Genomic DNA, 25,270 nt, shown 5'->3' with positions numbered 1-25,270 from the left:
GAAAGATTAAATTATAACAAATTTTAGAATTAAAATTTATGAACTATATAATTAATTAATTAATTAATTAATCATTTATGCAACTTTTGGTGATACATCGTATAAAAAGTCACATCACACTTGTGATTCGCGAAAAAGGAACTTTGAGGTTTGGAGTTGAAAGAAGGCAGCAAACTTAGCGCCAAAAGTAGAGTACAACAAAAAGAAAGACATTGTGTGGTCCTTGGGATGGGAATTGGATTCCATTGAATCACATTCTCATATGGTTCTTCAAGTTCTTGGGCAGAACCATAAGTGTGAGTGAAAATTGATTACATTTCAATCCCATGAAACGATAGAAATAAGCCAAACACTTTGGGAATTTGTAATACAATCAATACCCACCTACCCTTTGTGTTCTTGCTTATTGATTCAAGTTCTATGTACACTCAGTTTTAACATTAAGCTACCAGAGAGCCAACATTACTGTCATTCTGGCTTTCCCTCTTGCAGCTGATCGGATCTTCGACAGCGATACCTTGCGCGCCGAAACAGAAGTACTGGTTCATCAACATCTTTCTGTTGAAGGAATCTTGTCTCGACTTTGTACTTGACACTTTCCTTTTGGAGCAAGAGACTCCATCAATGCCAGTTGACATTGGAGATGACATGGGAGTCCCCGCCAAGGTACTCGATAGCGATCGGGCTGGAACTGCTAACTTCGGTGTTGCTTGGATAACGCCGTGCATCAGTCCAGCAGCAAACCTTTTCCTGGTTGAGGGGCTTGGAGAAATGGTCACGGCTGGATGTGTTCTTCTGTTGTGTGAAAGGCACGAAATGTCTGAATATTGACGTCTAAGTGAAACTTGGTTTGGTTGTGAAGTTCTTGATATATCACACAGCTCTGAACAATAATCATCTATCCAATCTGTTCTTGCAGGCTTTTTCTCTTTACTCTTAGGCCATCCCAAGAGGAAGTTCAGCCGTTTCGTCGTATGATTTACGGAGGTTGGCTTCTTGTTTGATGAATCAAATGAATCGCATTCGACATTGGAGCATAAATCGAAGTCCTCATCTACTTGATCACGAGTTGCATCCGACACGTTTTCGATGCCTGTGTACAAGAATATCTCTGCATCTGGAACTCTGAAAGAAGTTCCAGGACTGCTTCCAATGCCCTGCATTTTCAAATGGGAAACGAAAGCATTTGATGACATATTATCACAACGACTCGAGATCCCTCCAGCAGAAACAAATCGTTTGATCAGAATCTCCAAAGACGGTGATCGTGGCTGTTGTTCGAGAAGATCAAGAGGGGTCAAGCCATCCTCATCAGTAATGTTCAAGTCTATTGATGGCACAGACATAAGCAGCTCCACCAAATCACACTGAACATTCGCCATTACCGACACGTGAAGCGCAGTTTTTCCATCGTTGTTCCTGATGTTGATGATCTCTTCTACGTTCATCAACTCGACGTGTATCAGATGCTCCATGAGCTCGATCTGCCGGTCTAATCTTCTAAAGCCAGAGGTTCTAAAACCAGCAACAGCCAGATGAAGAAAAGTATCTCCATGGGAGTTTGACAGAGAAGTTAAAGAGGGAGATTCATGAATCAAAAACTCCACCACAGCCAAGTGACCCATATATGCGGCCACATGCAATGAGGTGTTTCCTTGATCATCAGTGCTTGAAATGACATCAAAGGAAGCCACCAGATTCTTCACTACCTGCAAGCACAGTTATCAAAAACAATCTATAGCAGCTGGAGAAACGATGAAATCCAATCAAACACAGAAAACTCAGCATGGTTTTAGACAAGAACAAGAAGAACACAAAACTCCAAGATCTGACCTCAATCTGTCCTCTTGCAGCAGCTGTATGAAGAATGGTGGATCCCTGAGCGTCCCTGTAAATCAGAACATCAGGGCAGTCCCCAATAAGCTCTGTCATGATCACCAAATTCCCTCCTCTAGCAGCACAATGAATAGCCCTGTTCATCATTTCCCATCTGAAAGCTGAAGGCATTTCCATTTCACTTTCACTCGATTCCTCCATTGTTCCTTCTCCAGGACTTGGGCAACACCTCAAGGACAGAGCAAAATCCAGCAAAAGCTTAAAAGCCTCACAGTTCTTACTCCTGGCTGCAGCATAAAGAATATCAGTAACACCATATTCTCCTTCTCCAAAAACCAGAAGAGGGTCTTTCTCCAGGAGCTCCATTACAAAATCCATGTCCCCAGCTGAAGCAGCTGTGTACAGAAGCCAGCCGCCATAGCCAGCACGAATGAGAGAATTTTTGCCCCCTTTAAGCTCACCTTCGAGGAGGAGCTTTCTGGCAACATAAGAGCGGCTTTTCGCCACATCTTCAAACTGAGCTTCATCGTCCCACACCGTTTCAAGGCGGCGGATACGGCGGAGAGATGTGAGTTTGATGAGAAGATTGGGGTCTAAATGGAGAAGCTCTCTAACAATGTCGTAAAACCCATTGGCTGCCGCCCAATCAATCGGCGTAGCGTACCACCATTGCTCGCCTGTACTCTCCCAACGAAGAGGGAAGAACAATGGAGGCATTTTGATCAAAACCCACCTACAGATGATTGAGATAAAATCGAATAAAGAAACAGAACCAGAAAGTGAAATTTTCAGAGGAAAACGAATAGGAAAAAGACCCAAATATGGATTCCTTTTCAAAAAAGGGAATTCTGGGAAAAGTAAGATAGGCTGAGCTGGTCGCAATCTTGAATCAAACCAACAGCAAGAAGAGACGACCCATTATGATAACAAGTAAAACAAAGGGATTGGAGAAAAAGATGGTGCCAAATCTCTTCGAATGAATCCAAGAAGCTCAAGAAATGGCGGAGAAATGAGAGTTCAGCAGCGAAACTAACAAGAAAATGACAATGATGAGGATTTTATTTGGAGGGAAATGAAAAGTTGAGATAAGGATGCCTCGAATTCCTTTCAAGATTCCGCTGCCTCGTGACGGTGAGCAGTAAATTAAGCACAAAAAGAACGAGAGAGAGGGAGAGAGAGAACGAGAGAGGATTCAACTGTTCAACCGCCTTTGTTGAAGATGACAAACAGACAGCTACCAGAAACCAACCATCATTGGAAATTAAAAACAATTTTGTTCTTTTTTTCTGTTTGGGTTTTGGCTGCGGGAATCATTCATGGATGTTCTGAAAAAGGAATTGAAACTGAAGCTTGTTGGTGGTGGCAATGGTAATGGAATGAACACTAATTTAAATTCTGCAGAGACATGTGGAGGAGGAGAGTGGGTCAGCCATGTTCTTGCTGATTGCTAAGAACTCGCTACTATGGCATTTCATGGTGGTGAGACAACAAAGGTCTGTGAACCATTTCCAATAAAAGATTAAAAAAATATTCTTTTGATGTAAAAAGAAAAGTGCACATTTTAAATTTTGACTTTTTTTTTTTTTTTTTCCTTATTTGCATTGCTTTTTAATTAAAAAGTGGAAAAAAGTAAATTTGAATCAGTAAAATTATTGAATATTACCAAAAGTATAACCATTTCTGTAATTTGAACACTTTTTTGTTCCCATTCCATATATGAACAAACAGAAGGGATTTACCTTCATCATGTGATTTTAATTAATTAAAAATTAAAAAAAAAAAAAAAAAAGAAGGTAAAGAGACATATGTAGCACATGGTTCTGCGACATTGGATCCATAAATCTTCAACAAATCCAGACTTTCTGTCTTTTGTGAAGGTTTTTGAAAAAGAGTACTCTGAAATTGTCACATGCTTTTAAAAAAAAATGAAAGAAAATCTACCCGTATATATTAGTTAAGTTATAGAGTGAGTAGATTTAAATATCTTCCTCTCAGTATGAGTATATATCGTAACCAATTGAGCTATACTACTATTTGACTACTTCTTAGTAAAAGGTACATTTTAACCAATTGAGTTATACTCTCATTTGGACTTCATTTTCCTCCGCTGCACAATTCTTCACATACATTCTCTTCTCACTGCTGCCATGGCCACTGCCAACAGATGGTTAAAGCCTGAGGTTTCTTTCTTTTCCCTTTCATTTTCCATTGCTTTCTGTTTGGCTGCTGAGAAAACCATAAAGAAAACAAATGACTTCACCAACCAAATCTTTATTTCCTTGAATGTATATTTGCAGGTGTATCCTCTCTTTGCTGCAGTTGGTGTGGGTGTTGGCATCTGTGGGATGCAGCTTGTTAGAAACATAAGCACCACCAACCCTGAAGTCAGCTAAATATTTCAAGTTCTACAAAATATGAGTGTATAATGTTGATCAAGAGAAGAAGAGGGGAGCTTTCTTTTCAGAAATCTAATGAATGAACATGTCAGGGTTATCAAACAGAAGAGAGCTGCAGGAGTTCTTGATAACTTCGAAGGTGAGAGGTATTCAAAGCATGGCCTTAGAAAGTTCCTCAAGAACAAGACCCCTCAGATTATGCCTTACATCGACAAATTCTTCTCAGATCCAAACTAAACACAATTCTGTTACTGACCTTTGAAAACATAATGATCCACTAATAAGCTGTTATATAATCAAAAGATAGGTTCAGTTGTGAGGCAGCAATAATCTTCAGCTTGGTTGAAGGAACAATAAAAGTAATGGTATCGCTTCACATATATGTATTCCATAGACACCCTCTAAAACATGCATTCTCTGTACAGATACTGCCAACAATCCATATTATATACACAGGGAGAAGATAACCTGTCAAAATTGCACAAGCAGAGTCTGTGCACAAACGCCATAGTTGTTTGCATGGATGGATTTAGTGTATGGATTACAAGTAAAGACGGAGTACTAAAACCAAGTCCCACAATCAAGGGGGCACTGAAGCCAAGATTCTTTTAACATATTGGCATAATTGTGCACTTGCTCAACTTACACCGCGGTATAATGCACCAGGACGTAGATCATCCATATTATCGATGTTTCTATACCCATCAAACTCCCGAAGGCACGTCCAGGCCCGACGAGCTAAAAATTCTCGGTACTCATCTTCAGTGTAAAATATTTTCTCTTCAGTATGTACTGGTAAGTGGTCAGATTCATCATAGAGGCAGATTTTAACAGCCAACCCTGAAATTAGAAGTTCAACTGCTCTTACATGCATTACTTTCCCCAAAATCCGCAGCTTAGTGCTATAATGTTTACAAGAATCACAACAGTCAATGCAAACACAAGAAGGGGTACCTTCATCAAGGTGAAGAGTGTAGTTTCCTAAAGGCATGTCCCTGTCCAGACTTCTGACAACCTGGTCCTCATCCTCTAACCAAAATGCACGTTTAGTTCTCAACCTAAATGCAGACTTGATTGCCTCCTTGATGGCTTCTGAGGTGCCATCAACACCGATTCTTCTTGTGTAGTCTCCCCACTTGACTGTTATAACTCTCCCGCCAAATGCCTGACCTTCCCCACCTGCCAAGAAGGTGGTAAATAGACAGAAACTGGAACGATTAAAGGTTCAAAAGCAGCATGCAGCTCAAACAATGGCAGAATTGGTTTTTACAAGAGACCCTCTGACTGACACTCAGAAGTGAATCTTCTTGCCCACATACTTGTTTAATCCAAATGATGGGTCAAACAATAATTAAGGTATGCGTATAGCCACCAACTACAAAGTTATGTATCATCATATAAGGGGACCTGTGACAATGTGTTCAAAATTGTAGTTTCCAAAATACTACAGGCTCTAGCAGCTGAATCGTGAATGGAATCGTAAAGAATATTTTAAAAGAAAAAGGCAGCTTTAATATAGAATTATTTTGAGTGAAATGCAAAGCCAAATCTTAATACCGAGATTGCTAATGCGTAAACTCAGGGCCTAAACCTACAGGAGTATAGCTATAGTCTAGAAAGTAATGTCAACATAATATTCAAAATGGTTGAGTTGTGGTTCCGCAATACTACCATTTCCGGGTGCCTCTCTCCAATTCCAAGGTGGGATGCCTGTTGCAGCAACTGCATCAGCTGCTGTGATGGCAAGGGGATGTCCATCGTGATCCAGCTGTCTTTCAAGATTGAGTGAGGGCCTGCCACCAGCTGCATGCAAGGAAACTTAGGAGAAAACTTTTTTTCTTGTTTATATTAAGAACATGGTATAGAAATTGAATTGCCACTACAATTTTTTTAAAAATGCTTATTTGCAATCTCATAATCGGAAATTATGAACTACATGAAAATAAACTCACAGTAGAGATTACACTTTATTCATCAACAGTAAACTTTTGCGATAAAAAATCTTTAGTACATACTAAATCAATTTGAGGGCAGGGTTATTTAGACAAGATATATGATGTGGTTGTACCAAGAGGAGAACAGAATTCAATCTTCCAGGTGAACAAGAAATTCAAGAAACTCAAACGAAGATGTAACTCGATGGTTCTCTAATTTTAAAACCATCAATTTGGTCACAGGAGGATTGAATTAAAATTTTCACCCACAAGACAAAAAAAAAAAAAATTATGGGTTTATTTGTAACAACTGAACTGTTCAAAAAATAAAAAAATAAAAAAATTATGGAGTCTCAATCAGATATCAGGGATAATGTAATATGCCAAATAGGACTGAAAATTGACAGTGATGAGACTAATACTTAATTGACATTACCCAAATGGTTGCTTCATCAACAGGCACAACAAAAGTGAGATGTGCTGAACATATTTTCATAAACTGAAAAATTATACCCTAGACATGGGAACCAATTTTAGATGCACACAAGAAATTAATTGCATGGCATATGCCTCGTTCAATCAAGTCATGTTCTAAAGCAGCTAATGAGTTTATATCTATACAGAATCATAGGAATTATAATCATGGTATGATTCTATTGTGCAAGAGATCCACCAGCTTAGAACGTGCTACAACCGTTGATATGATCCTCGTTGTACTATCAGTTCTGTCCTTTTCTTCCTATATGCCAAGAATTCAACTTTTACATAATGTCACTCTTGAAAAATGCAAACTAGAAATCTCAAGTTTCCACAGGCAGTTTTATAATTATATGTGGTGCATACTAGAATCTCCCTCCACAATTAAACAGCAAATCCACTGGTGTGATTTTCTTTGCCATTCTCTATCCCTTCTAGAAAAGTAAAAGTTGAATGATGAATGCTAGCAACTATCATCAGCCACACAAAAAAAACTCAAAGTTGAATGATGAGTGCTAGCAAATATTATGTGAAGAAAATAGTAAAACAAATAACATTGAAGTAACAGCAAATAACAAGTATATCGTACCTTCGACAGGTCCAAACGATAGAGCATTATCCTCAATTCCTGCATTGGGATAAAATTACAATGCTTGTCACAGTTCTCTTGTAACCCCAAAACCAGACTAATCATAAACCTACTGCTCCTACTATTTGCACATCATATTTCACGAACCTAACTAACTTAAAGACAATTTTTTTTTACCTGATTAAGGAAAGAAAACAGAAAACAAAGATGATTCCCCACCCCCCGAGAAGACTAAGAACAACAAAATAAAGAACCACTTTAAATTTCTACACTACTAACGTCAGTTCAGATGGATATATCATTTCCAAATCCAGATATCTTCATATATACAGCTGAACCCTTTTAGGGATGATATCCTAGTACTATAATTGTTCATAAATCAGAACACAGCATGTTCAAAGGAATAAGTTTGCGGAGAGTTGTAACATTAAGGTATTGCTAAATAGCGAAAGTAGACCTAAAGTTTGTGGGTGATGAATTTTCCTGAATATTGAGATTCGCCGCATAACACCATCCCATTCACCCTCCCAATGCCAAGAATCGAAAGTTACCTTTGTCTGAGAATTGTATGTAGGAATCAATCTTGGGTGGCGTAGGGCTCTTGTACTGCGCATTTTTGCTTCTCTCCTTCAGAATTTCTTCAATCTCCTTGTAATACGACATCTTAGCAGAGCCACTTCCCCTGTCGTGGTGTTTAGCCTTCTTGAACTCCTTGAGCAAGTTCCTCCACTTATCAGTACACATAGTCGGAGAGCGATCAAAGCCTCTTTCCCTCATCTTAGCCGATATCTGCTCCCACAAATGCTTGTTCGATTTCGAGGTATTGAACAATCCATCCATCCCCCTCCGTAGTGAAATTAAGCTTCTCGTCTCATCCTGAACCCAAGTCTCCGCCCGCTTCTTCGGCGCCTTGACTTCATGATCCTCACCACTGCTATCGCCGAGCATCATTTGGTGCTGCTGATGAGTCTGTTGTGGCTGATGAGGTTGAATATGATGGTCGCCATTAGGAGCCACCTCGATCATCATATCTCTGCTGCCTTCTTCTTTGTAAATATCGATTGGGCGAGGCTTATCAGACAAGTACATACCTCTGAATCAGGGGATTCCGTCAAATTTCGAGGAAGATGGGAGTTGGAGGGGGTTAGGATTTAGGAGCAGTGGGTTGAATTTCCATTTCTCTTTAACTTTCTGGGACTGTGAGCTCAGACTGAGTCGTTGCAGGTCCGTAGACCGTAAGTCTGAGGGTTGGAAGCCAGTGAACAGGGAAAGCCAAAGAGGCGAAGGTCGCGTGTGATGCCGGAGAAACAGGGAATAATCGTACGGATAAAAAAAAAGTAGAAATAGAGAAATTATGAATTTTTATGACTTTTTTGGAATTTTGGATTTCTTTTTTTCCTTTTATTATTATTATTATTATTTTCTCTAAATTTGATTTAATCCATATTACTCAAACATCATTAATCAGTATTATCATATTATCATACAAATATACAAATAATATTTTATATTATTTATTAAGACCTCATAAATTTAAATAATTTTAAAAGATAGTTGTTTCTAATTTTACGTGGATGATTATTGAGAGTGAGTGAAGATCATGAGTTTATAAGTGAGAAATATTATCCCTATTGGTACGATGCCTTTTGTGAAAATCCATGAGGGCTCAAACTGGACAATGTTGAACCATAATTTAACTTACCCAATTTGGCATATGATGTTATTGGACCGATCTGTTTAATAAATTTAGATTTAAAATAGACCGTTTAAATTAAATAGTTAATAAAAACTTAATGGAAATATAAAAAATAAAAATAAAAATAATTTTATAATGAAAGCAATTTAATTAATGAGATATAAATTACAGTATTGAAGCATTGACCAAAAGTTATATTATTTTTTGTTTTAGAAAAATAATAATATATATTAGAAACCTTATCTTCTAAATAATATCCCAAGCGAGATTTGCAGACGGCCCAAAAGTTGAGAACTTCTAATCAAAATTGTGTGTAGAAAAGGGGCCCGACCCTGGTTTGCACCGGCGGAAGAAACCCTCAATTCGATTTATTTGCGCCGGCGGAAGAAACCCTAAACCCACCATCTACGCAATTACCAGCTCGAGCTTCAAGTTTAATTTCTATGGCGCTTCTCTCCTCTATTCTATAATCTGCTAATTGAAGGATGAAGCTCGCTGCGGTCTCCTTTTCTCAATCTGGAGCGTCTCGAAGTTTTCTTCATGCAGATTCCTCTTTCAATCGATTGCCGCGCGTCGCTTCATTTTCGGCTCGTCAAGTTGATGCATTCAGCTCAACTTCTCTTTCGGGTACTTTATCAAACACCTTATCTGCTACTCGTTGCCTGTTCTTGTATGTATTTTGATTCGGTTTCGGGCTTACGCTTGGGTTTGCGTTTCAATCTTCAGATAGTTTTTCTTCTTTTTCTCTGTCTCTATCTTCTACTTCATGAAGATTAGAAACAAGTTTTTCAGCTTGGCATTCTTACTGTTGGCGCCCTTGTGATATCATTTTCTTTTTCAACTTTCTGTTCTTGAAAGTTAATCTTGTTATCTTCAACTTCGTACTTCCAATTTTATGTCTAAAATCATTCATAAAGTTCGAATCAAAGTTTTCTAGGGCTAGAGAAACAGAAAGAAAGAGTTCATTTCTTGAAAAGAGCTAAATATATATTTTGGATTTATCATTTGTGAATTTGAAATTTATAAACTCTGCATTGTCCTTGGGAGAACTTCACGCATTTGGTAAAAATTTGGTTGCTTATAGCATCCAAAATTGAAGTAAGTCATTTCTTGAAGTGTTGAGAAGATTCCTTTCACTGTTTTAGATTGTTTTCTTGCATGCCAAGTCGCTTTGCTATGAAGAAGAGTAGAAATTGATTCTTTTCTTCATAGAAGGTAACAAGCTCGTCAACACCATGGCTATAACAATTGTTTGTACTTTTTTTTATACTTCACCAGCAAAAGCCTGTTTAGCCTAATTTTCTTAGCTGAACCTTTAGCAGTCTGTGGGTTTTGCAGGACGCCTCATCAAAGTAACTCTTCAATCGACACTGCCCTTTTGTCAACAATGAGCAACACCTCTATTGCTAGAATCTGCTGCAGACATCCTAGATCAAATGCAAGGCTGTTCTCAAAACGAAAGCAATGGAATGGTTCAAGAACCTTTTCAACAAGCATCTCACCGCCTAAATCCGTAACCAACCCACTGCTCATCCGTTTACCCTCAGCTTTGATTGTAGCTTCCCAGGTCACCCCATCGGATGCCCCTCAGCGTTCAGAAGAATGGTTTGCGCTAAGGAGAGACAAGCTGACTACAAGCACATTCAGCACAGCCTTAGGCTTCTGGAAAGGAAACCGTCGCTTTGAGCTATGGCATGAGAAAGTGTTTCCTTCAGAGATTAAAAAACCAGAAGCACGACAGCAGTATGCCATGGAGTGGGGTGTGCTCAATGAAGAAAATGCCATCCATCGGTATAAAAGCATCACAGGCCGAGATGTGAGCTTTTTAGGATTTGCAACTCACTCTGAACAGCAATTGGACTGGCTAGGCGCGTCCCCCGACGGCCTATTGGGATGCTTTCAAGGAGGTGGGATCCTGGAAGTCAAATGTCCATACAACAAGGGAAAGCCCGAGAAGGGACTGCCCTGGTCGACCATGCCTTTCTATTACATGCCACAGGTACAGGGTCAGTTGGAGATAATGGACAGGGAGTGGGCGGATTTGTATTGCTGGACACCAAATGGAAGCACGATATTCCGCGTTTGTAGAGAACGTGGTTACTGGGAATTGATTCATGAAATGTTAAGGGAATTTTGGTGGGAAAATGTTGTTCCTGCAAGGGAGGCTTCATCATCGGGAAGAGAGAAGGAGGTCGAGTCATATAAGCCAACATCCACACACAAGCTGACTGGAGTTGCAATTGCTAAGAGCATAAAGTTAGCAAGCGACGCCAAATTGCTTTGCAGGGAGATAGCTGGGCATGTTGAATTTTACCGATGATTTTTGGTTTGAATGTGATGTATTGTTCCTTCTGTCTTGGAATTCCATTTCCCAACATGTGTATTTGTTCCATGATTTCATGGGTGGTAATATTTAATACACATTCAATTTTAGCCTATGATTGGTATGAGCCGCCCTCTCTTTGGTGTCTGCATTGATGTTCATGATGACAATGGCATTCAAAATCTGGTTAACATCTAAGCATTTCTGTAAACAGGCCAAAGGATGTTCAATTATATAATCAAAACAATTAGAAACAGGCCTGAGAAAGTTTATTTTTGGTGATAATTAGGCTAGAACTGAACTAGCCAAGAGGAAGTACACAACTTCCACATATACAATTAACATTTATTGTTTATTTCATCCCCCTGTCCAGATCCATAGGTAGTCCAACACAAGCAAAAGTACCGCAGGATGACGAAAGGAGGATATACGTGCATCAAATCAAAATGTTGAGATGAGTTCTATCGAGCAGCTTGGAAGGGTGCCGAAGCAACTTCGATAAACAGCGTAAAGCACCTGAGAATGTACTAGGCCAAGAAGAAATTCCATCCACGGCCAGCTTTATTCATGAAGATACCAAGACTATAACAGAGACGCCAAACTTCCCACGTACCCATGCAGATACCAGAAACTCAGGATATTGGACCGATATCAGCTTGTGTTCCGTTTTCTGATAGCCTCAGAGCTGAGCTTAGTCAGGGCAGAGTCCATCCTTGTAGAATAGAGACACCATTCATTATTAATGGTACGATTAAGATCCTAGATCCACACAGAGGTCTTCATCCAAGCTTGATTGACAATATATATACATCAAACAGAGGTCTTCATCCAAGCTTGATCGACAATATATATACATCAAACAGCGATAGTAAAAAGTCTTAGACGGTTCGTCTTATTCCTTGCCTCACTAATTTGATTTGCTACTTATTCTCTTATAAGTACCATTCAACACTGGATATATATATATATAGATTTTTTTTTGGCTTTTCGTCTTCGCCCCCTTCAACTCTTGATATGATTAACATGGCAGCTGCCAGAAAGAGAACCTGAAGGAANTTGTTTTTTTTTTTTTTTTTTTTTTTTTCCCATGAAGTGCACGTTGCCCTTCTAGCCATGTAGAAAAAAGCCATCTTCCTGTTCCCCAGGCGCAGATTGATCCCTGCAATCCTGTTTCTCTCTACACTTCAGTAATGGCTTCCAGCAATCTGAGCAAAGCAATTCCAAAGTAAATGTTTCCACATACTCATTCTCATTAACACATCGACCACACTGGACACACCGCGGTATACAAAGGGTGCAAGCCCTACATGCCTGAGTTGCAAGTCCGTTTCCCTGACAACCATCTGCTGGGCAATCATAGACAAGCCTCGGGTTTTCGCATCTTGGACAAATTTCAATATCAATAGCGCGTTCATCATCACAAGACACATAAAAGTTTCCCCTGTGATAAAAATGTGGCTTATAAGAACTTTCCTGCATGAGGTTGCAGTCACTTCCCAATAAGAACTTCAACTCTTTAAAATGTTCTTGTGTCACCCCATATATTCCACCAATTCTTAGACGTTTCACTCCGTGGGTACTTGTCAACTTGAAAGCCCTCAAGCTACTAATAACTCCTTCAATACTGAGTCTAGTACATCCAGGAACAGACAACTGCATAAACATGCAAAGGACAAATATTTTAGTAACATGCTCGGTCAGTAAATGATAGCATGATGTAGTGCTAAGAAATAAGTTGCATATTCACACTTTGCACAAAATAGTGCCCCTGGTGGAAACTTTTTTTTTTTGCCAAGTGTTAGGATCAAAAGCATGTCAAAGATAAATCTTGTTGACATGTCCTAAGAATATCCCTGTACCAATTTTAAAAACACTAATGCGAATGCTGACATGAGCAACTTTGTGGCTTTTAGCATAAGACACCCTAACTAACCTAGATTAGTAATTCCAGTTCAATGTGTCAATAAAGAAACTTCTGTTTCGAAATAACATCATTAGGAAACTCAGGAAATGTTCAAATTCACAAAAGAAACCTAAATAACAGAAAGTAAAAAGTATGTACAAGGCTTTCTAGCAGTGATTCATAACATCAAGCTAGGTAGGTAACATATCCAAGTGCCAATATAAAGGAAAATAAACTGTGAATCTGAATGTAAATGGATTATGCAAAGACAGGAATTTCAAGTTAAACAACGAGACAATTCAGCTAATTATGAAAGAGAAAAAAATGGAAGAAGTTATGCGTACGTTTGTCAGCCTAGGATTGCTTTCAAGCACGCACTTCAGGCCCTCGTCTGTAATTCTTGGGCATTCCACCAGACTCAAGCATTGCAGGTTACCTAGAGCCCTGTTAGTTAATTGCAAAAGAATGTCATTACTTATCTTTTCGTTCAATGGTTGATCTATGTGAATGTTCGTCCATAAAAGGGGGTCCCCCTGTACGACTGAATGCAGAGATCGGCAAACCCTTCCAATAGAGCAGAGATCCTGAACGCCTAAATAATAAAGAGCAAAGCTTAAGCCTTCATGAGGAGCTCCTCCATCTACCTCCCAATAGATGCAATTCTGCTCCTGACATTCTGCAACCTGCTGCTCACAATAGGTAGGAGGATCGTCATTAGCAGAAGATACTTCAGTCACACTACAAATGGATCCAAAATCACAACAGCAGGTCACATCGCCAGTTTCCTTTCCATCCAGACACCCATCACAGCTACACATCGGATTAGGCTTCTGAACAATTCTTTTAATCTCAGGAAAGGCTTGGAACTTCAGAGCGTTGTTCCAAATAAAATTCAGACCTGCAAATAATTCGGCGTTCCCTTCGCCAGCACCACCCCTGTCGCTGACACACTCAGCATAGTCCACTTCCATGTCCTCAAGCCATCCTGTAATTGCTGTAAAAGTGGTACTTATATCCATGCCAAATGGATCAGCAGGTAAAACATCAAGAATGTCCTCGGTGCCAGGGCCCTGTGAACTATCTGAACATATATCCTTTCCACGATCAAAACAAGCATCCACCTCCCGGCCAAGATGCCATAGCTTTCCACAGCTTTCGGCATTGTTCTCATGAATGCCATCAACAATATAACCATTGGCAATCCTCATTGGAGAAACTAAATTGTCCTCAGAATGGTGCAAGGGAAAGATAGGACGACAAGAGAAATTAAGAGCCATCACGGATCCTACCTACCCCAACCTAAATCTACAACCCTAAATTCCCAAAATTCTCCAAGAAAAAACTACGAAAAAAAGGCGAAAGGCATGGGAAATGAAATAGAAGGGGAAGACAAAAAGAAAAGTGATAAATAATTACAAGAAAACCCCTAATATGGATGGCAGACTAAAACAACGCACCAGAAATTTAGAGTTTCTTGCGAAAAAAAAAAAAAAACTTTCTTAGCTCGATCAAAAATTGGGGGAGGGGGAACGATGATCAATCGCGTCGAAAGTATCTACATAATAAGAAACAACGACAATTTTTTTCGCTTTTGAAATTAACTCAAAACTAATTCAACTATTAATCGTTTTCGTTTTTTCTATATTCACCTAAATTCCTCAATCAGAAGTAGTTAGAGGCAAATAAACCAGCAGATTCGAAAAGAAGAAAGAAAAAAAAAAAACAAAACAAACAAACAATCAAACGTAACCGGAGCGGTTGAAGAAAGAGTAGGACATGAAAAACCTCAGAATGTGATGAGCATAGAGAAGAAAAAAACGAAGTGATGAAGAACGATACCCTATGAAGAACAGATGAAGTAATCGAGAAACAAAGTATGGATCTCTTGGAATCGAATCCTCGGCAATGAAGATTTTCTCTGGATGGGAATTTTAGACGGAAAAAGAGAAAAACGATTATCTTTCTCGAGAGGAAATTCGACTCCAAGAGAGAGAGCGAGCGAGCGCGGAGGGTAAGGAACCTGCCGATCGAGTTCAGAGAGAGAAAGTGCAGGAAAGTGCGATAAAACAAAAGAAAAGGTTAAATTATAAGCCTCTCTACAACGTGAAAAGCGTCAAAAATCTCTTTTTTTTTTCTTCTTAATATTATTCTTTAATATAACAAATATCTAATAAAATACACATATTGAAAATAATTTAATATATATAGATTAATTTTGAGATTTGTTAAAATTATATAATTTATATGTTTGGAAGTAGGTAGATTAAAGTGTAAAAATAGGGCTTTAATTTTAAATAAATAAAAAAATTAGAGAGGGGAGAAACCGAAGTGTAACGGTGAATCGTCCGCATTGAAACAGAGAGTCAAAGAGAAAATGACACGTGTTGGTTGAATGCCAGTGGTTGCGTTGTGGCGGGAGCGGGAATCTAATACGTTGCAGCTTTGATTTCAACAACGATGCTCTTATCGCCGTTGGATGCTGATCAGACCGATGGCATTGACTTTAGCAGTGTGATGTGGGCCCCTTGGACTTGATGAGGTTTGGGTTTTGAGTTGAATTTGTTTGATCGGACGGTTCAAAATTGTAGTTTTGGATTACGATGGATCTCTGCAGTTGGATTTCTCGCTTCAAACTTTCGCGTGTTGGTTGCGATAAAAACTCCATTTAAAACAAGAATAATAATAATAATAATAATAATAATAATAATAATATTTTGTTTCTAAATTTTAAGTTGATGATATTAAGAGAATTTAGGAGGCTTTAAGAAAATACATTAAAATATTATAAAAATAGTCTGACCAAATCAAACTTAATCTCAAATATAATATAAAATATACGTACAAAAACCATATTAGCAATTAATTTTAAAAAGTGTTTATTTGATTTTGAAAAGCTAAATTCGATCCTAATTCATTTACTACCGTTCGAGTTGAATTCGAGTGAACTCCATTAACCCCTGTCCTCTGCCTACCAATGGGAGAGAGAACTTGTTGGATGTTTTCAAATTTAAAAAAAAAAATCTTTATTTTCATATTTTGATGTTAGGTAAATAGTATTTTTTTTAAATTGTCCCATTTTTTTATTTCAGAATTTACGAACTGGTCCCTAAGCATTAAGTATTTTTTTTTGTAGATTTCACATTTAATTTAAAATGAGATATTTTGAAGTATGAGAATAGAAATGACGTTGGCATGAAGCCATAGGAATTCCTTTCATGGCAGTTGAAGACAATTTATTTTTATATATTTTTTTTCTTTAGTATATTCTTGTTTAATTCAATGTTGAGGCAAAAATTGTTGGGGCGACAAAACAATTTCCCTTTTTCTATTAAATAAATAAAAATAAAAATATCTTCAATTGGTTGGTTTAATTTAAATTAAAATGAATCATTTTTAATTACCGTTGTAAGCATAATTCAACTGTTATAATAAGTCAAACGTTCAATTCAAATTAAAAAAAAAATAATATATATATATAAATCACAATAAAGTTGTGGTTTTTAATTTATAAATCAACATCTACGTATATATATATATATATATATATATATATACAACAAATTGGAATTTATTAGGGAAGAGGCCCATTGTGATTGGGCATCCACCACTGGAACTAAAAAAAAGGGGGTTTATTTGTTGATTTGAAATATCAGTCAACAGCGGAAGCCACAAAGAGGAGAAAACGCGAAGCAGAGACCCACTACTCTCTCTCTCTCTCTGTAAGTATTTCGGAAGCCATTTCCCCCCCTCACAAATCCTTCCTTTAATCGGATTCTGGGGCTCTCTGTTCCCCTGTTCTCGCTTGGCCTTTTTTTGTTTCTCATCGCCATTCCAAATCCTGACTCTTCGCTTTCGTGTTTTTGTTTTCAATTTCAAATTGAACCCTAAGAGTGACTTGAGCGGAAGAATTCGGACGGATATGTGTTGATTGTTGATTAATTCTGTCTCTTTTTTGACTGGGGATTTTTTAGAATCGTTTTCGGAACGGGATTTCAGATCTTTGGTATTAAGTGTTTTTGGTCGTTTGGGTGTTTGGATTCAAATCTGGGGTCAAAGCACGCTGACTAGGTTTTCCGGAATAGCAGATTATATGTTCGATTACGCTTCTTGGTGTTTTGTTGAATCAAATGAGTTCAGGACAGGGTTCTGGGATGAGTCTGCTTACTGTTTAGACGAAAAGGGTGGCTTTGGTTTGCTTTGTTCATTTCGTTTATGCTGGTAAAGTGCCTGCTATGATTACTGCTTCCTTCGGTTTACATGGGAAAAATGGAGTGCTTTCTGGATTGATAGAATTGTAGTAGCGCTCAACAACTTTTGGAGGCCAAACAAAAGAGCGTTTTACTTTTTTGTTTTACTTTATAGGTTTATATGAATTATGATCAAACAGATATTTAGTAAGCTTCCCCGAAAATCATCGAAGAATGCTGAGAGTAGGGAACATGGTGGAGGCCATACGCCACCTTCTACTGCTTATGCTTCTGCCAGTTCAAGAAGTAATGATTTAGCATCTGGCAAGTCAGCAAATTTGGTTTCATCTTTTCCAGCTACGAACCCTGTCCAAGATGTTGGGAAAAATCATGGTAGCAAGGCTAATAAAGGTGCAAATACAAAACTGAATGGAATTCCCACATCTTCGTATGAGCCATTGCCCGGGTTTAGGGAAGTTCCAAACTCTGAAAAGCAGAATTTGTTTGTTAAGAAACTGAATCTATGCTGCTTTTTGTTCGACTTCAGTGACCCAACAAAGCACCTTAAAGAGAAGGAGATCAAGAGACAAACTTTGTTGGAGATTGTGGATTATGTAACTTCTGTCAATAGTAAGTTCACTGAAATTGTCATTCAGGAAGTTATAAAAATGGTATCCCTTAATTTATTTAGAACAATGAGCCCTCAATCGCGTGAGAACAAAATTGTGGAAGGTTTTGATTTGGAGGAGGAGGAGCCTTCCATGGATCCTGCATGGCCTCATTTGCAAATTGTTTATGAATTCTTTCTCAGATTTGTGGCCTCACCTGAGATGGATGCGAAATTGGCTAAAAGATACATCGATCATTCATTCATTCTGAAACTGCTGGATTTGTTTGACTCTGAAGATCCTAGAGAAAGAGAATACTTAAAAACTATTCTGCACCGTATCTATGGGAAGTTTATGGTACACCGACCCTTTATTAGAAAAGTCATAAATAACATATTTTATCGATTTATTTTCGAGACAGAAAAGCATAATGGGATTGCTGAACTCTTGGAAATTTTGGGAAGTATCATCAATGGGTTCGCTCTTCCTCTTAAAGAAGAGCACAAGTTATTCCTTATTCGTGCTTTGATTCCTTTGCATAAACCAAAATGCCTCGCTATGTACCATCAGCAGTTATCATACTGCATCACACAATTTGTTGAGAAAGATTGCAAGCTTGCTGATACAGTCATAAGAGGTTTATTGAAGTATTGGCCAGTTACAAATAGTTCAAAAGAAGTAATGTTCCTCAGTGAGTTGGAAGAAGTATTAGAAGCTACTCAACTTCCAGAGTTTCAGCGCTGCATGGTACCCCTGTTTCGCAGGATTGCTCGGTGTCTAAACTGTCCACATTTTCAGGTACTAGTTGCTTTTATTGATTGCTTGGATTATATTTGTAAGCTTGTAATTAGTAAGCAGGAAGTTTGAATAATTAGGTAATACTGCTGTGAGAAGATAGTCTATTTCCTCATTTTTGTTATTTTCCTTAGTCCAATAAACTTTTCCGCTAGAAAAACATCTCACTCTGGGGACTTGTGGCATTACAACTCCTGGGTATTTGGCATGTGGAGCCTAGAATGAAGTACTTGATTTAGAGATGTTGCCTAGGGGTGTGAACTTCCATATGTTCTTGAATCTTGAATCCTACGCTAATGCAACTTTTTGCTTTCCCAGGTAGCAGAAAGGGCGCTATTCTTGTGGAATAATGATCACATTGAAAATTTGATCAAGGAAAACCGCAAGATCATACTGCCCATAATCTTTCCAGCTCTGGAAAAGAATGCCAGAAGTCACTGGAATCAGGCTGTTCATAGCTTGACTTTGAATGTCCGGAAGATATTTTATGATCTTGATCCTGATCTTCTCAAGGAATGCTTAGTCAAGTTTCAGGAAGACGAATTGAAGGAAAATGAGGTAAAAGCAAGACAAGAAGTCACATGGAAACGTCTAGAGGAGCTTGCTGCGAAGAAAGCTGCAAGTAATGAAGCCGTGCTTGTTTCTCATAAATTACCCACTGGAACAGCATCAGTTTAGTGAGAGTAAGAGATGTTTACTTCCATTTACCCGACCTTTGTTGATTGTGATGAAGTATGCTGTAGTAGCATATAGTCTAGGTCAAATATCCATGGATCGTTGATTTGTCACCTGCTATATGATAATATCTTGTGGGGTTCTTTTCTGTCCAATAACCATAGTTCATTATGCAAATTCTTTTACTTTTCATGCGTGCTGTTCTTAAATCCTTCATGTAGCCGGTCATGCCTTACACAGATTATCGAGCAGTATGTTATTCTAGATGTTTGGCGGCCTGCACATATAATAATGCCTTTGGATTTGCATGTTTGTCCAGCATTATACAGTTTTTACCGTCTGTTTATACCTATCAAACTCACAAATAAGATTGCTGTTCTGTCGATGGTAGTAATTTGACTGGATAAAATTCAACAGACATTACCTGATGAAGTAGAAAACTCCAGTCCTTGGTGAAAAGTAATGCCAGATTCATATGGCTTCCTGTTTGATATTAGTGTAGAACAACATTAGACTACCTAGTGACGTTTCTTGTAGGATGATAAGTTAACTAATCTGGTTGGCCTTATAAAGCTAACCGCGGTTTCCTCCCCCGTCCTTCCTACCAGAATGGGGTGGGAAGGCTTGACGTAGCAGCCGAGCCGGGCATTTTATAAGTGATTCATCGAGTCTTTAAAACTTTGCTTCTTAGTTTTAAAATGGATATATATTTCTTCAAACACTATTTAAAGCAAATTTCCTGGATAAGAAGAATCAAATGGAGCACATCCATTATCTTTGTTCTTTTTTCCTTTCACAGGAAGAATATATTTTAGAAATATACTGAAAGGTCATCAAAGAAGAAAAAAACTCGAGACATTCAAATCTAGCATGCTTCTAGTCCAAATTTCAACTGACACTAGGGGGAAGGGGGAAGGGGAAAGGGGAAAGGTTCTTTGTTCTCCACAAATTAGAACTAAGCGTCTTCCTACTCTTTCTTCATGGAGTCTTTGAGTTGTCCTCTCTTTCTGATGCCAAGGCAAAACTTCAGGCACCAACCATCGACAACAGACTCCGGCAACGAGTACGCCAAACCCCAGAGAAGTTGATGAGGCCAATATGGTGTGCAGCGAGGCTCATACCCGATCCACCGAAGAGCTGCAGCTGCGTATCCATCGGTCGAGGGAACGAAGAAGGACGATCTCCGAATTGATGCCATCTTAGTAGCAACATATAAAGGAACCTGCATCGACCACAAGATACAGCTCAAAAAGTGCTTTTTTAAAAACATTGTTTCAGACTGGTTGGCAGGATACTAATTTTTACCTGGCATTGCACATCTATTCCACTCTTCTTGTACTCCACATATAAACACCTTGAAAATTGATCAATGTACCTGAAATTGCAATACTCAGATCTTCCAGCAACAGCCAACATATTGTAAAGGAATTATACATAGCTTCATGGAGGAGTCTTACGCTTTGGTGGCGGCATAGACAGCATATAAGGGATCTGAAGGAATGACAATGGCAGCACCAGAACCAATATTAACTATGGCGCCTCTCTTCCTCTTCAACATTACAGGCAAAACAGCTTGAGTCACCTTCGTGGTGCCTTCCACATTGACCTTGATTAAGTTCTTCAGAAGCTCCTCATCCACCTCGTGAAAAAACCTCCCGTACGGATACGAAACCCCCACGTTGTTTATCAAAACACCAACATCCAACCCTTCAATAGCTTCACTCATCCTCTTAATCCCTTCTGAAACATCGCCGGAGAAATCAACGACGACGTTCTTTACTTGGATGCTGCCGTATTTAGCGAGGATTGAATCGGAAACGTCCTTGAGTTTCTCAGGGTTCCGACCCACCAAAATCAGATTGAGGCCTTTGCGAGCCAATTGAAAGGCAAAACCCTTGCCGATTCCATCAGTGGGTCCTGTGACGAGCGCCCAGGAGCCGTATCTCTTGAGGTTCTTTGGGGGTCGGAGGAAATTGACATAGATCCATTTCAGAAGGATTACCGAGAGTTTGAGAGCGGAGAGAGAACCCAATGCGAAGAGGAAGCAAACCCAGAAGGGCTGGGATTTAAGGTGCTCAATGCAATGAAGCTCCTCCATGTTTGAATGGGGAAGATTTTGGGCGTAGAAACTTGGGTTTTAAAGGGTTTAGAGAGTTTGATTTATGAAAACGGATGATGGGTCGGTGAAGTAGATGAGCAAACTCCCTCAAAATTAAAGCTTTTCCACTGCCCAACCAATTGGTTAAACAAAATCCCACCGGCGCCTCCTCCTCTCCGTACTTCAATTCTTCAATATTTGATGGTTTAGTTATTTAAAAGAAGAAAAGTAAACTTGGAATGGGACCCAAAGAGTTTTTTATTAAAAAGGTGAGATGAGACAAGCTAGTGTGTATAGTTTGAATTGAATTATTACTAAAACAGACTTAATTTGTGATTAATGAGAGTTTAATTCAGGAAGGAAACATAATTAATGAAAATGATGGTTTTTGGAGTAATTTTGAAAAAGGGGAAACCAACTGCTCGTGTTGAATTGGGTAGTGGAAACATAAACAACAATTTTGACATTTTACACATAAATTGGGAAAAGGAGGAAGAAAGCATCGCTTTCTCAGACGCCGCTGTCCCTTCCTTATCGGTAATCGCCGGAGGAGTGAAACGACACTCTTCTTCTTCTTCTTCGTCTTCTTCTTCTTCTTCTTCTTCTTCTTCTTCTTCTTCTTCTTCTTCTTCTTCTACTAATCAATTACCACCAAATTTCTCTTCTGGGTGTTCTGTAAGTAAACACGTTCTTGAAGAAAATAATTTGGTGGGTATATTATTTTTGGGGGTTTCGAAGTTGTGGGATTATGTATTATCGGCTATCGAGGTCTTCTTGTAAGGATTCTCTGAAAGTCCTCGAAGAAGATGTAAATCGCGCCAATGCTCTGTGAGTATCCCTTTTCCCTTGTCACTTTTTTCATTTGTATCTTCCCAGTTCATACAAATTTCCATCGGTTTAGTGGTTTTGATGAAATTATGGTGGGAAATTATGGTGGGTTTGCAGGGCTGTTGCAATTCCAAGAGCCAAACATGGTTCATATCTCCAAATGAAATTGGTTTACAGTCAATTAGCTCCACTGTTTCTGTTTTTGATGCAATGGGTGGATTGTTCTTGCACATGTGTTCTTCCCAGATACCTAAATTTCTTCCACATACTTGTTTACAAGGCGCGTCTCTCCTTTCTTCACTTGTTTAATGTGGCTTTGTTTTTCATGTTTATGTGTCTTAGTTTGTTCTGTCAAATGATGTTGTTCAGGTTTACACAGATGGAAGACCCAACCTATCAGCCCATGGAAGAAAGGCCACTCTCAAAGATTTTTATGGTACATTTTCTTGCCTTCAAACACTCTGTTTTGGAGTTTTGTTTCCCAAACACTTCTCTAATCCCGTGCACAAACCTGTTCTAGCACCTCTAACACTTCACACACATCCATGATTGTAGGAGCATGAACTTTCCTTTCAGATTTTTAAAACACGACTGCTTTAAGGTTTTTAAAACGCGACTGATACGAAGAGGTTTCCACATTCTTATAAGAAATGTTTCGTTCCCCTCTTCAACCGACGTGGGATCTCACATTATGCCTTGTGTTCAATATCATTAGGCTTGGTCTATTGTGGTATTGATATTGTATGAGTTTGAGTATATGAGCTTGTTTTGAGTCCAACAAACGTGCTACTTCAGCTGTGATATTGCCATCGCTTCAACGGCTCCAAGCGAGCGCTAAGGAGTTGGATAACGCTAAAGAGAAGCGTGTGGGAGTCGAAGGAGATGGAAAGCTCTCCAATGGTGATGTAGAGAGAGAAGAAGAATGTGGGATTTGCTTAGAAGCTTCCACAAAAATGGTGTTGCCAAACTGCTGCCATTCAATGTGCATCAAATGCTACCACAATTGGTAACTACATACATACAAACCTTCCTAGATCATCATGATCGGGCTCTGGGTTCGACTGCGTTAATGTCTTTGCTTGTGAATGATTTGTAGGAACACGAGATCGGAGTCGTGCCCGTTTTGTCGGGGGAGCTTGAAGAGGATCAAATCAGAGGATTTGTGGGTGCTAACTTGCAGTGAAGATGTGGTTGACACTGAAAAAGTCTCCAAGGAAGATCTGTCGCGGTTCTATCTCTATATAAGCAGCCTGCCAAAGGAATATCCAGACGCCCTTTTCTTAGTTTATTATGAATACTTGATTTGACCAAACTAAACCAATTTCTGTACAGATCCCTTCATAGCCGACCGTCAAATGTAAACACTGAGTTCGGTGTCCAAAACTTGCTCCTTAATGAAATGGTTTACAAGTAAATCACGATTTTTAGTTGCACTTTTCGTTCGTTAAGTAGGAGACTAGTCGTCCACTTATATACAACGAAAAAGCCGAAAGAAAATACATTCATACATCATTAGTATAATAGAGTATTTGGGAGAAGGTTGTGAAGGTGGTCTCGTTATCCACACGTATAGTCAACGTTATGATTATGCTTCTTTCAAGGGAAGCATGTCAAGACCCTTGTGCAACTCGAACACCATAAATGTCATCTACATAACATATCTCCACACCACAACTTAGTTCCTTTCTCTAAACTCAAGTCGAGACCAAGAGAACAAGCACACTTTCATTAGACCACATTGTCAAATGATTTGATTATGTAGCAATGCTTGTTGTAAGGATCTTAAGAATCAAGGGTCTACGAACGATTAGTCAACCGCTAGTGTTTAATTAATTATTAGGTAGTTGGATAAAAAGGTAGAATACAAATATATATATATATATATATATAAACTTGAAAGGGAAAATTAAGGGAATAATTAAAGAGGTAAGGGCATATGATAGAAGAGCATTAGGCAAAACCATATTCCAACTTTACATAAACTAATATAAAGCCGATCCACTTGGAGGAAGGTTCATCCTCAAAATTTCCTAATTTTAATTATTATTTTTTAATTATTATTTTCTATATTTATATTTTATTTGAGACAGAATTTGCTAGTGGGCATTTCCTTTTTGGTGTATTCAAATATTAATAAAATATATATTTTCTAAAAATTCAAAATTAAGTATTTTAGATCATATAAACATCCCAATTAATTTCTATAATTTTTTTTTATTTTGTTTAAATAATAATAAATAAATAAATAAAANAGATCATATAAACATCCCAATTAATTTCTATAATTTTTTTTTAATTTTGTTTAAATAATAATAAATAAATAAATAAAAAAGCTTTTTGCATAATTCACGCATTGAATTAATAGTAATGGAAGTGAGATTAGTTTAAATGTGATATGATTAGAGGTTTTGAAGAACATTAGTTTTAATAATCATTCAACACAATCATGACCACAACACACCAATCTCATCATCAAATTCAAAACCCCTACTCCCAATTTGCTTCTCACACCCAACAATCACAAACCAATGGGTTCAACACACTCCATCTTTTTGGGTTCATATTTAATAAGTTAGTAAGGATATTGTTGATAATCTCCATAATCTTTGCTTAATTATGTAGTTAATTAAGGTTAAGAAAGAGTAAATATATTATAATACATGGAAGTGAGGGGAGAGGAGGTTTGATTAAGCTTTCCCAAGTACATAATTAATTATATAAAGTTAAGAGTTATTGGGCATCCACACTGACAAACAGACAAGCAAAGCAAAGCAAGCAATGGGGTTGTCTTAAAAAGCTTCCACTTTTAATATTTTAAGAGGTTGTTGAAAGAGTATTGTGATAAGAACCAAGTTTTGAGTATTCCTCAACTTTCTTGAATTGGGTATCACTAAGAATGGTGAGAAGGGAAGAAAAGTTGGAAGG

General features: G+C 38.3%; 7 protein-coding genes across 8 annotated transcripts; 3 read left to right on the top strand and 4 right to left on the bottom strand.

Annotated features, from left to right (window-relative positions):
* Positions 1–220: 220 nt before the first annotated feature.
* On the bottom strand, positions 221–3,340 carry LOC111797992 (protein phosphatase 1 regulatory subunit 12A-like). The gene is made up of 2 exons (XM_023680923.1): positions 1,834–3,340; positions 221–1,709 (listed from the first exon to the last, which is right to left on the bottom strand). The coding sequence occupies exons 1-2, from the start codon at positions 2,551–2,553 to the stop codon at positions 441–443; spliced, it is 1,989 nt and encodes a 662-aa protein (XP_023536691.1). The 5' UTR covers positions 2,554–3,340; the 3' UTR covers positions 221–440.
* Positions 3,341–4,586: 1,246 nt separating this feature from the next.
* Positions 4,587–8,574, bottom strand: LOC111799043 (trihelix transcription factor GT-1-like). Its single transcript, XM_023682430.1, has 5 exons — positions 7,784–8,574; positions 7,233–7,271; positions 5,904–6,035; positions 5,187–5,411; positions 4,587–5,072 (listed from the first exon to the last, which is right to left on the bottom strand). Exons 1-5 carry the CDS (start codon positions 8,319–8,321, stop codon positions 4,870–4,872), a joined length of 1,137 nt encoding a protein of 378 aa, XP_023538198.1. The 5' UTR covers positions 8,322–8,574; the 3' UTR covers positions 4,587–4,869.
* A 610-nt stretch (positions 8,575–9,184) lies between these two features.
* On the top strand, positions 9,185–11,367 carry LOC111798383. 2 transcript variants are annotated; one of them, XM_023681483.1, is made up of 2 exons: positions 9,185–9,555; positions 10,251–11,367. In XM_023681483.1, the coding sequence occupies exons 1-2, from the start codon at positions 9,414–9,416 to the stop codon at positions 11,246–11,248; spliced, it is 1,140 nt and encodes a 379-aa protein (XP_023537251.1). In that variant the 5' UTR covers positions 9,185–9,413; the 3' UTR covers positions 11,249–11,367. The 2 variants fall into 2 exon arrangements, with proteins under 2 accessions (XP_023537251.1, XP_023537252.1); XM_023681484.1 differs by having other exon boundaries at positions 9,459–9,555; positions 10,267–11,367.
* An 85-nt stretch (positions 11,368–11,452) lies between these two features.
* Positions 11,453–15,226, bottom strand: LOC111798382 (F-box protein SKIP14-like). Its single transcript, XM_023681482.1, has 2 exons — positions 13,499–15,226; positions 11,453–12,904 (listed from the first exon to the last, which is right to left on the bottom strand). Exons 1-2 carry the CDS (start codon positions 14,429–14,431, stop codon positions 12,359–12,361), a joined length of 1,479 nt encoding a protein of 492 aa, XP_023537250.1. The 5' UTR covers positions 14,432–15,226; the 3' UTR covers positions 11,453–12,358.
* Positions 15,227–16,792: 1,566 nt separating this feature from the next.
* On the top strand, positions 16,793–19,723 carry LOC111798666 (serine/threonine protein phosphatase 2A 57 kDa regulatory subunit B' theta isoform-like). The gene is made up of 2 exons (XM_023681954.1): positions 16,793–18,747; positions 19,063–19,723. The coding sequence occupies exons 1-2, from the start codon at positions 17,530–17,532 to the stop codon at positions 19,420–19,422; spliced, it is 1,578 nt and encodes a 525-aa protein (XP_023537722.1). The 5' UTR covers positions 16,793–17,529; the 3' UTR covers positions 19,423–19,723.
* A 435-nt stretch (positions 19,724–20,158) lies between these two features.
* Positions 20,159–21,709, bottom strand: LOC111798062 (very-long-chain 3-oxoacyl-CoA reductase 1-like). The gene is made up of 3 exons (XM_023681016.1): positions 20,877–21,709; positions 20,725–20,794; positions 20,159–20,641 (listed from the first exon to the last, which is right to left on the bottom strand). The coding sequence occupies exons 1-3, from the start codon at positions 21,515–21,517 to the stop codon at positions 20,387–20,389; spliced, it is 966 nt and encodes a 321-aa protein (XP_023536784.1). The 5' UTR covers positions 21,518–21,709; the 3' UTR covers positions 20,159–20,386.
* A 302-nt stretch (positions 21,710–22,011) lies between these two features.
* LOC111798063 lies at positions 22,012–23,760 on the top strand. Its single transcript, XM_023681017.1, has 5 exons — positions 22,012–22,345; positions 22,463–22,625; positions 22,715–22,781; positions 23,141–23,351; positions 23,442–23,760. The coding sequence occupies exons 1-5, from the start codon at positions 22,266–22,268 to the stop codon at positions 23,650–23,652; spliced, it is 732 nt and encodes a 243-aa protein (XP_023536785.1). The 5' UTR covers positions 22,012–22,265; the 3' UTR covers positions 23,653–23,760.
* Positions 23,761–25,270: the final 1,510 nt, after the last annotated feature.

The sequence above is a fragment of the Cucurbita pepo genome, chromosome LG07 (genome assembly GCF_002806865.2).
Source record: "Cucurbita pepo subsp. pepo cultivar mu-cu-16 chromosome LG07, ASM280686v2, whole genome shotgun sequence".
In the NCBI taxonomy this organism is placed as follows: Eukaryota; Viridiplantae; Streptophyta; class Magnoliopsida; order Cucurbitales; family Cucurbitaceae; genus Cucurbita; species Cucurbita pepo.
This window is presented reverse-complemented; position numbering and strand designations above follow the sequence as displayed.

What these genes read in the sequence shown, in the direction of transcription:
- LOC111797992 (XM_023680923.1), bottom strand. Translation starts at nt 2,553, where the DNA reads ATGCCTCCATTGTTCTTCCCTCTTCGTTGGGAGAGTACAGGCGAGCAA. An exon ending in CTGCAAGAGGACAGATTGAG is followed by an intron (nt 1,710 to 1,833) that starts GTCAGATCTTGG and finishes CTGTGCTTGCAG; the next exon opens with GTAGTGAAGAATCTGGTGGC.
- LOC111799043 (XM_023682430.1), bottom strand. Translation starts at nt 8,321, where the DNA reads ATGTACTTGTCTGATAAGCCTCGCCCAATCGATATTTACAAAGAAGAA. An exon ending in CATACAATTCTCAGACAAAG is followed by an intron (nt 7,272 to 7,783) that starts GTAACTTTCGAT and finishes ATCCCAATGCAG; the next exon opens with GAATTGAGGATAATGCTCTA. An exon ending in ATCGTTTGGACCTGTCGAAG is followed by an intron (nt 6,036 to 7,232) that starts GTACGATATACT and finishes CCTTGCATGCAG; the next exon opens with CTGGTGGCAGGCCCTCACTC.
- LOC111798383 (XM_023681483.1), top strand. Translation starts at nt 9,414, where the DNA reads ATGAAGCTCGCTGCGGTCTCCTTTTCTCAATCTGGAGCGTCTCGAAGT. An exon ending in CAGCTCAACTTCTCTTTCGG is followed by an intron (nt 9,556 to 10,250) that starts GTACTTTATCAA and finishes AACCTTTAGCAG; the next exon opens with TCTGTGGGTTTTGCAGGACG.
- LOC111798382 (XM_023681482.1), bottom strand. Translation starts at nt 14,431, where the DNA reads ATGGCTCTTAATTTCTCTTGTCGTCCTATCTTTCCCTTGCACCATTCT. An exon ending in GCAATCCTAGGCTGACAAAC is followed by an intron (nt 12,905 to 13,498) that starts GTACGCATAACT and finishes ATGTTTATGCAG; the next exon opens with TTGTCTGTTCCTGGATGTAC.
- LOC111798666 (XM_023681954.1), top strand. Translation starts at nt 17,530, where the DNA reads ATGATCAAACAGATATTTAGTAAGCTTCCCCGAAAATCATCGAAGAAT. An exon ending in TAAACTGTCCACATTTTCAG is followed by an intron (nt 18,748 to 19,062) that starts GTACTAGTTGCT and finishes TTGCTTTCCCAG; the next exon opens with GTAGCAGAAAGGGCGCTATT.
- LOC111798062 (XM_023681016.1), bottom strand. Translation starts at nt 21,517, where the DNA reads ATGGAGGAGCTTCATTGCATTGAGCACCTTAAATCCCAGCCCTTCTGG. An exon ending in GTCTATGCCGCCACCAAAGC is followed by an intron (nt 20,795 to 20,876) that starts GTAAGACTCCTC and finishes TTGCAATTTCAG; the next exon opens with GTACATTGATCAATTTTCAA. An exon ending in GAATAGATGTGCAATGCCAG is followed by an intron (nt 20,642 to 20,724) that starts GTAAAAATTAGT and finishes TGGTCGATGCAG; the next exon opens with GTTCCTTTATATGTTGCTAC.
- LOC111798063 (XM_023681017.1), top strand. Translation starts at nt 22,266, where the DNA reads ATGTATTATCGGCTATCGAGGTCTTCTTGTAAGGATTCTCTGAAAGTC. An exon ending in CACTCTCAAAGATTTTTATG is followed by an intron (nt 22,782 to 23,140) that starts GTACATTTTCTT and finishes GTGCTACTTCAG; the next exon opens with CTGTGATATTGCCATCGCTT. An exon ending in ATCAAATGCTACCACAATTG is followed by an intron (nt 23,352 to 23,441) that starts GTAACTACATAC and finishes AATGATTTGTAG; the next exon opens with GAACACGAGATCGGAGTCGT.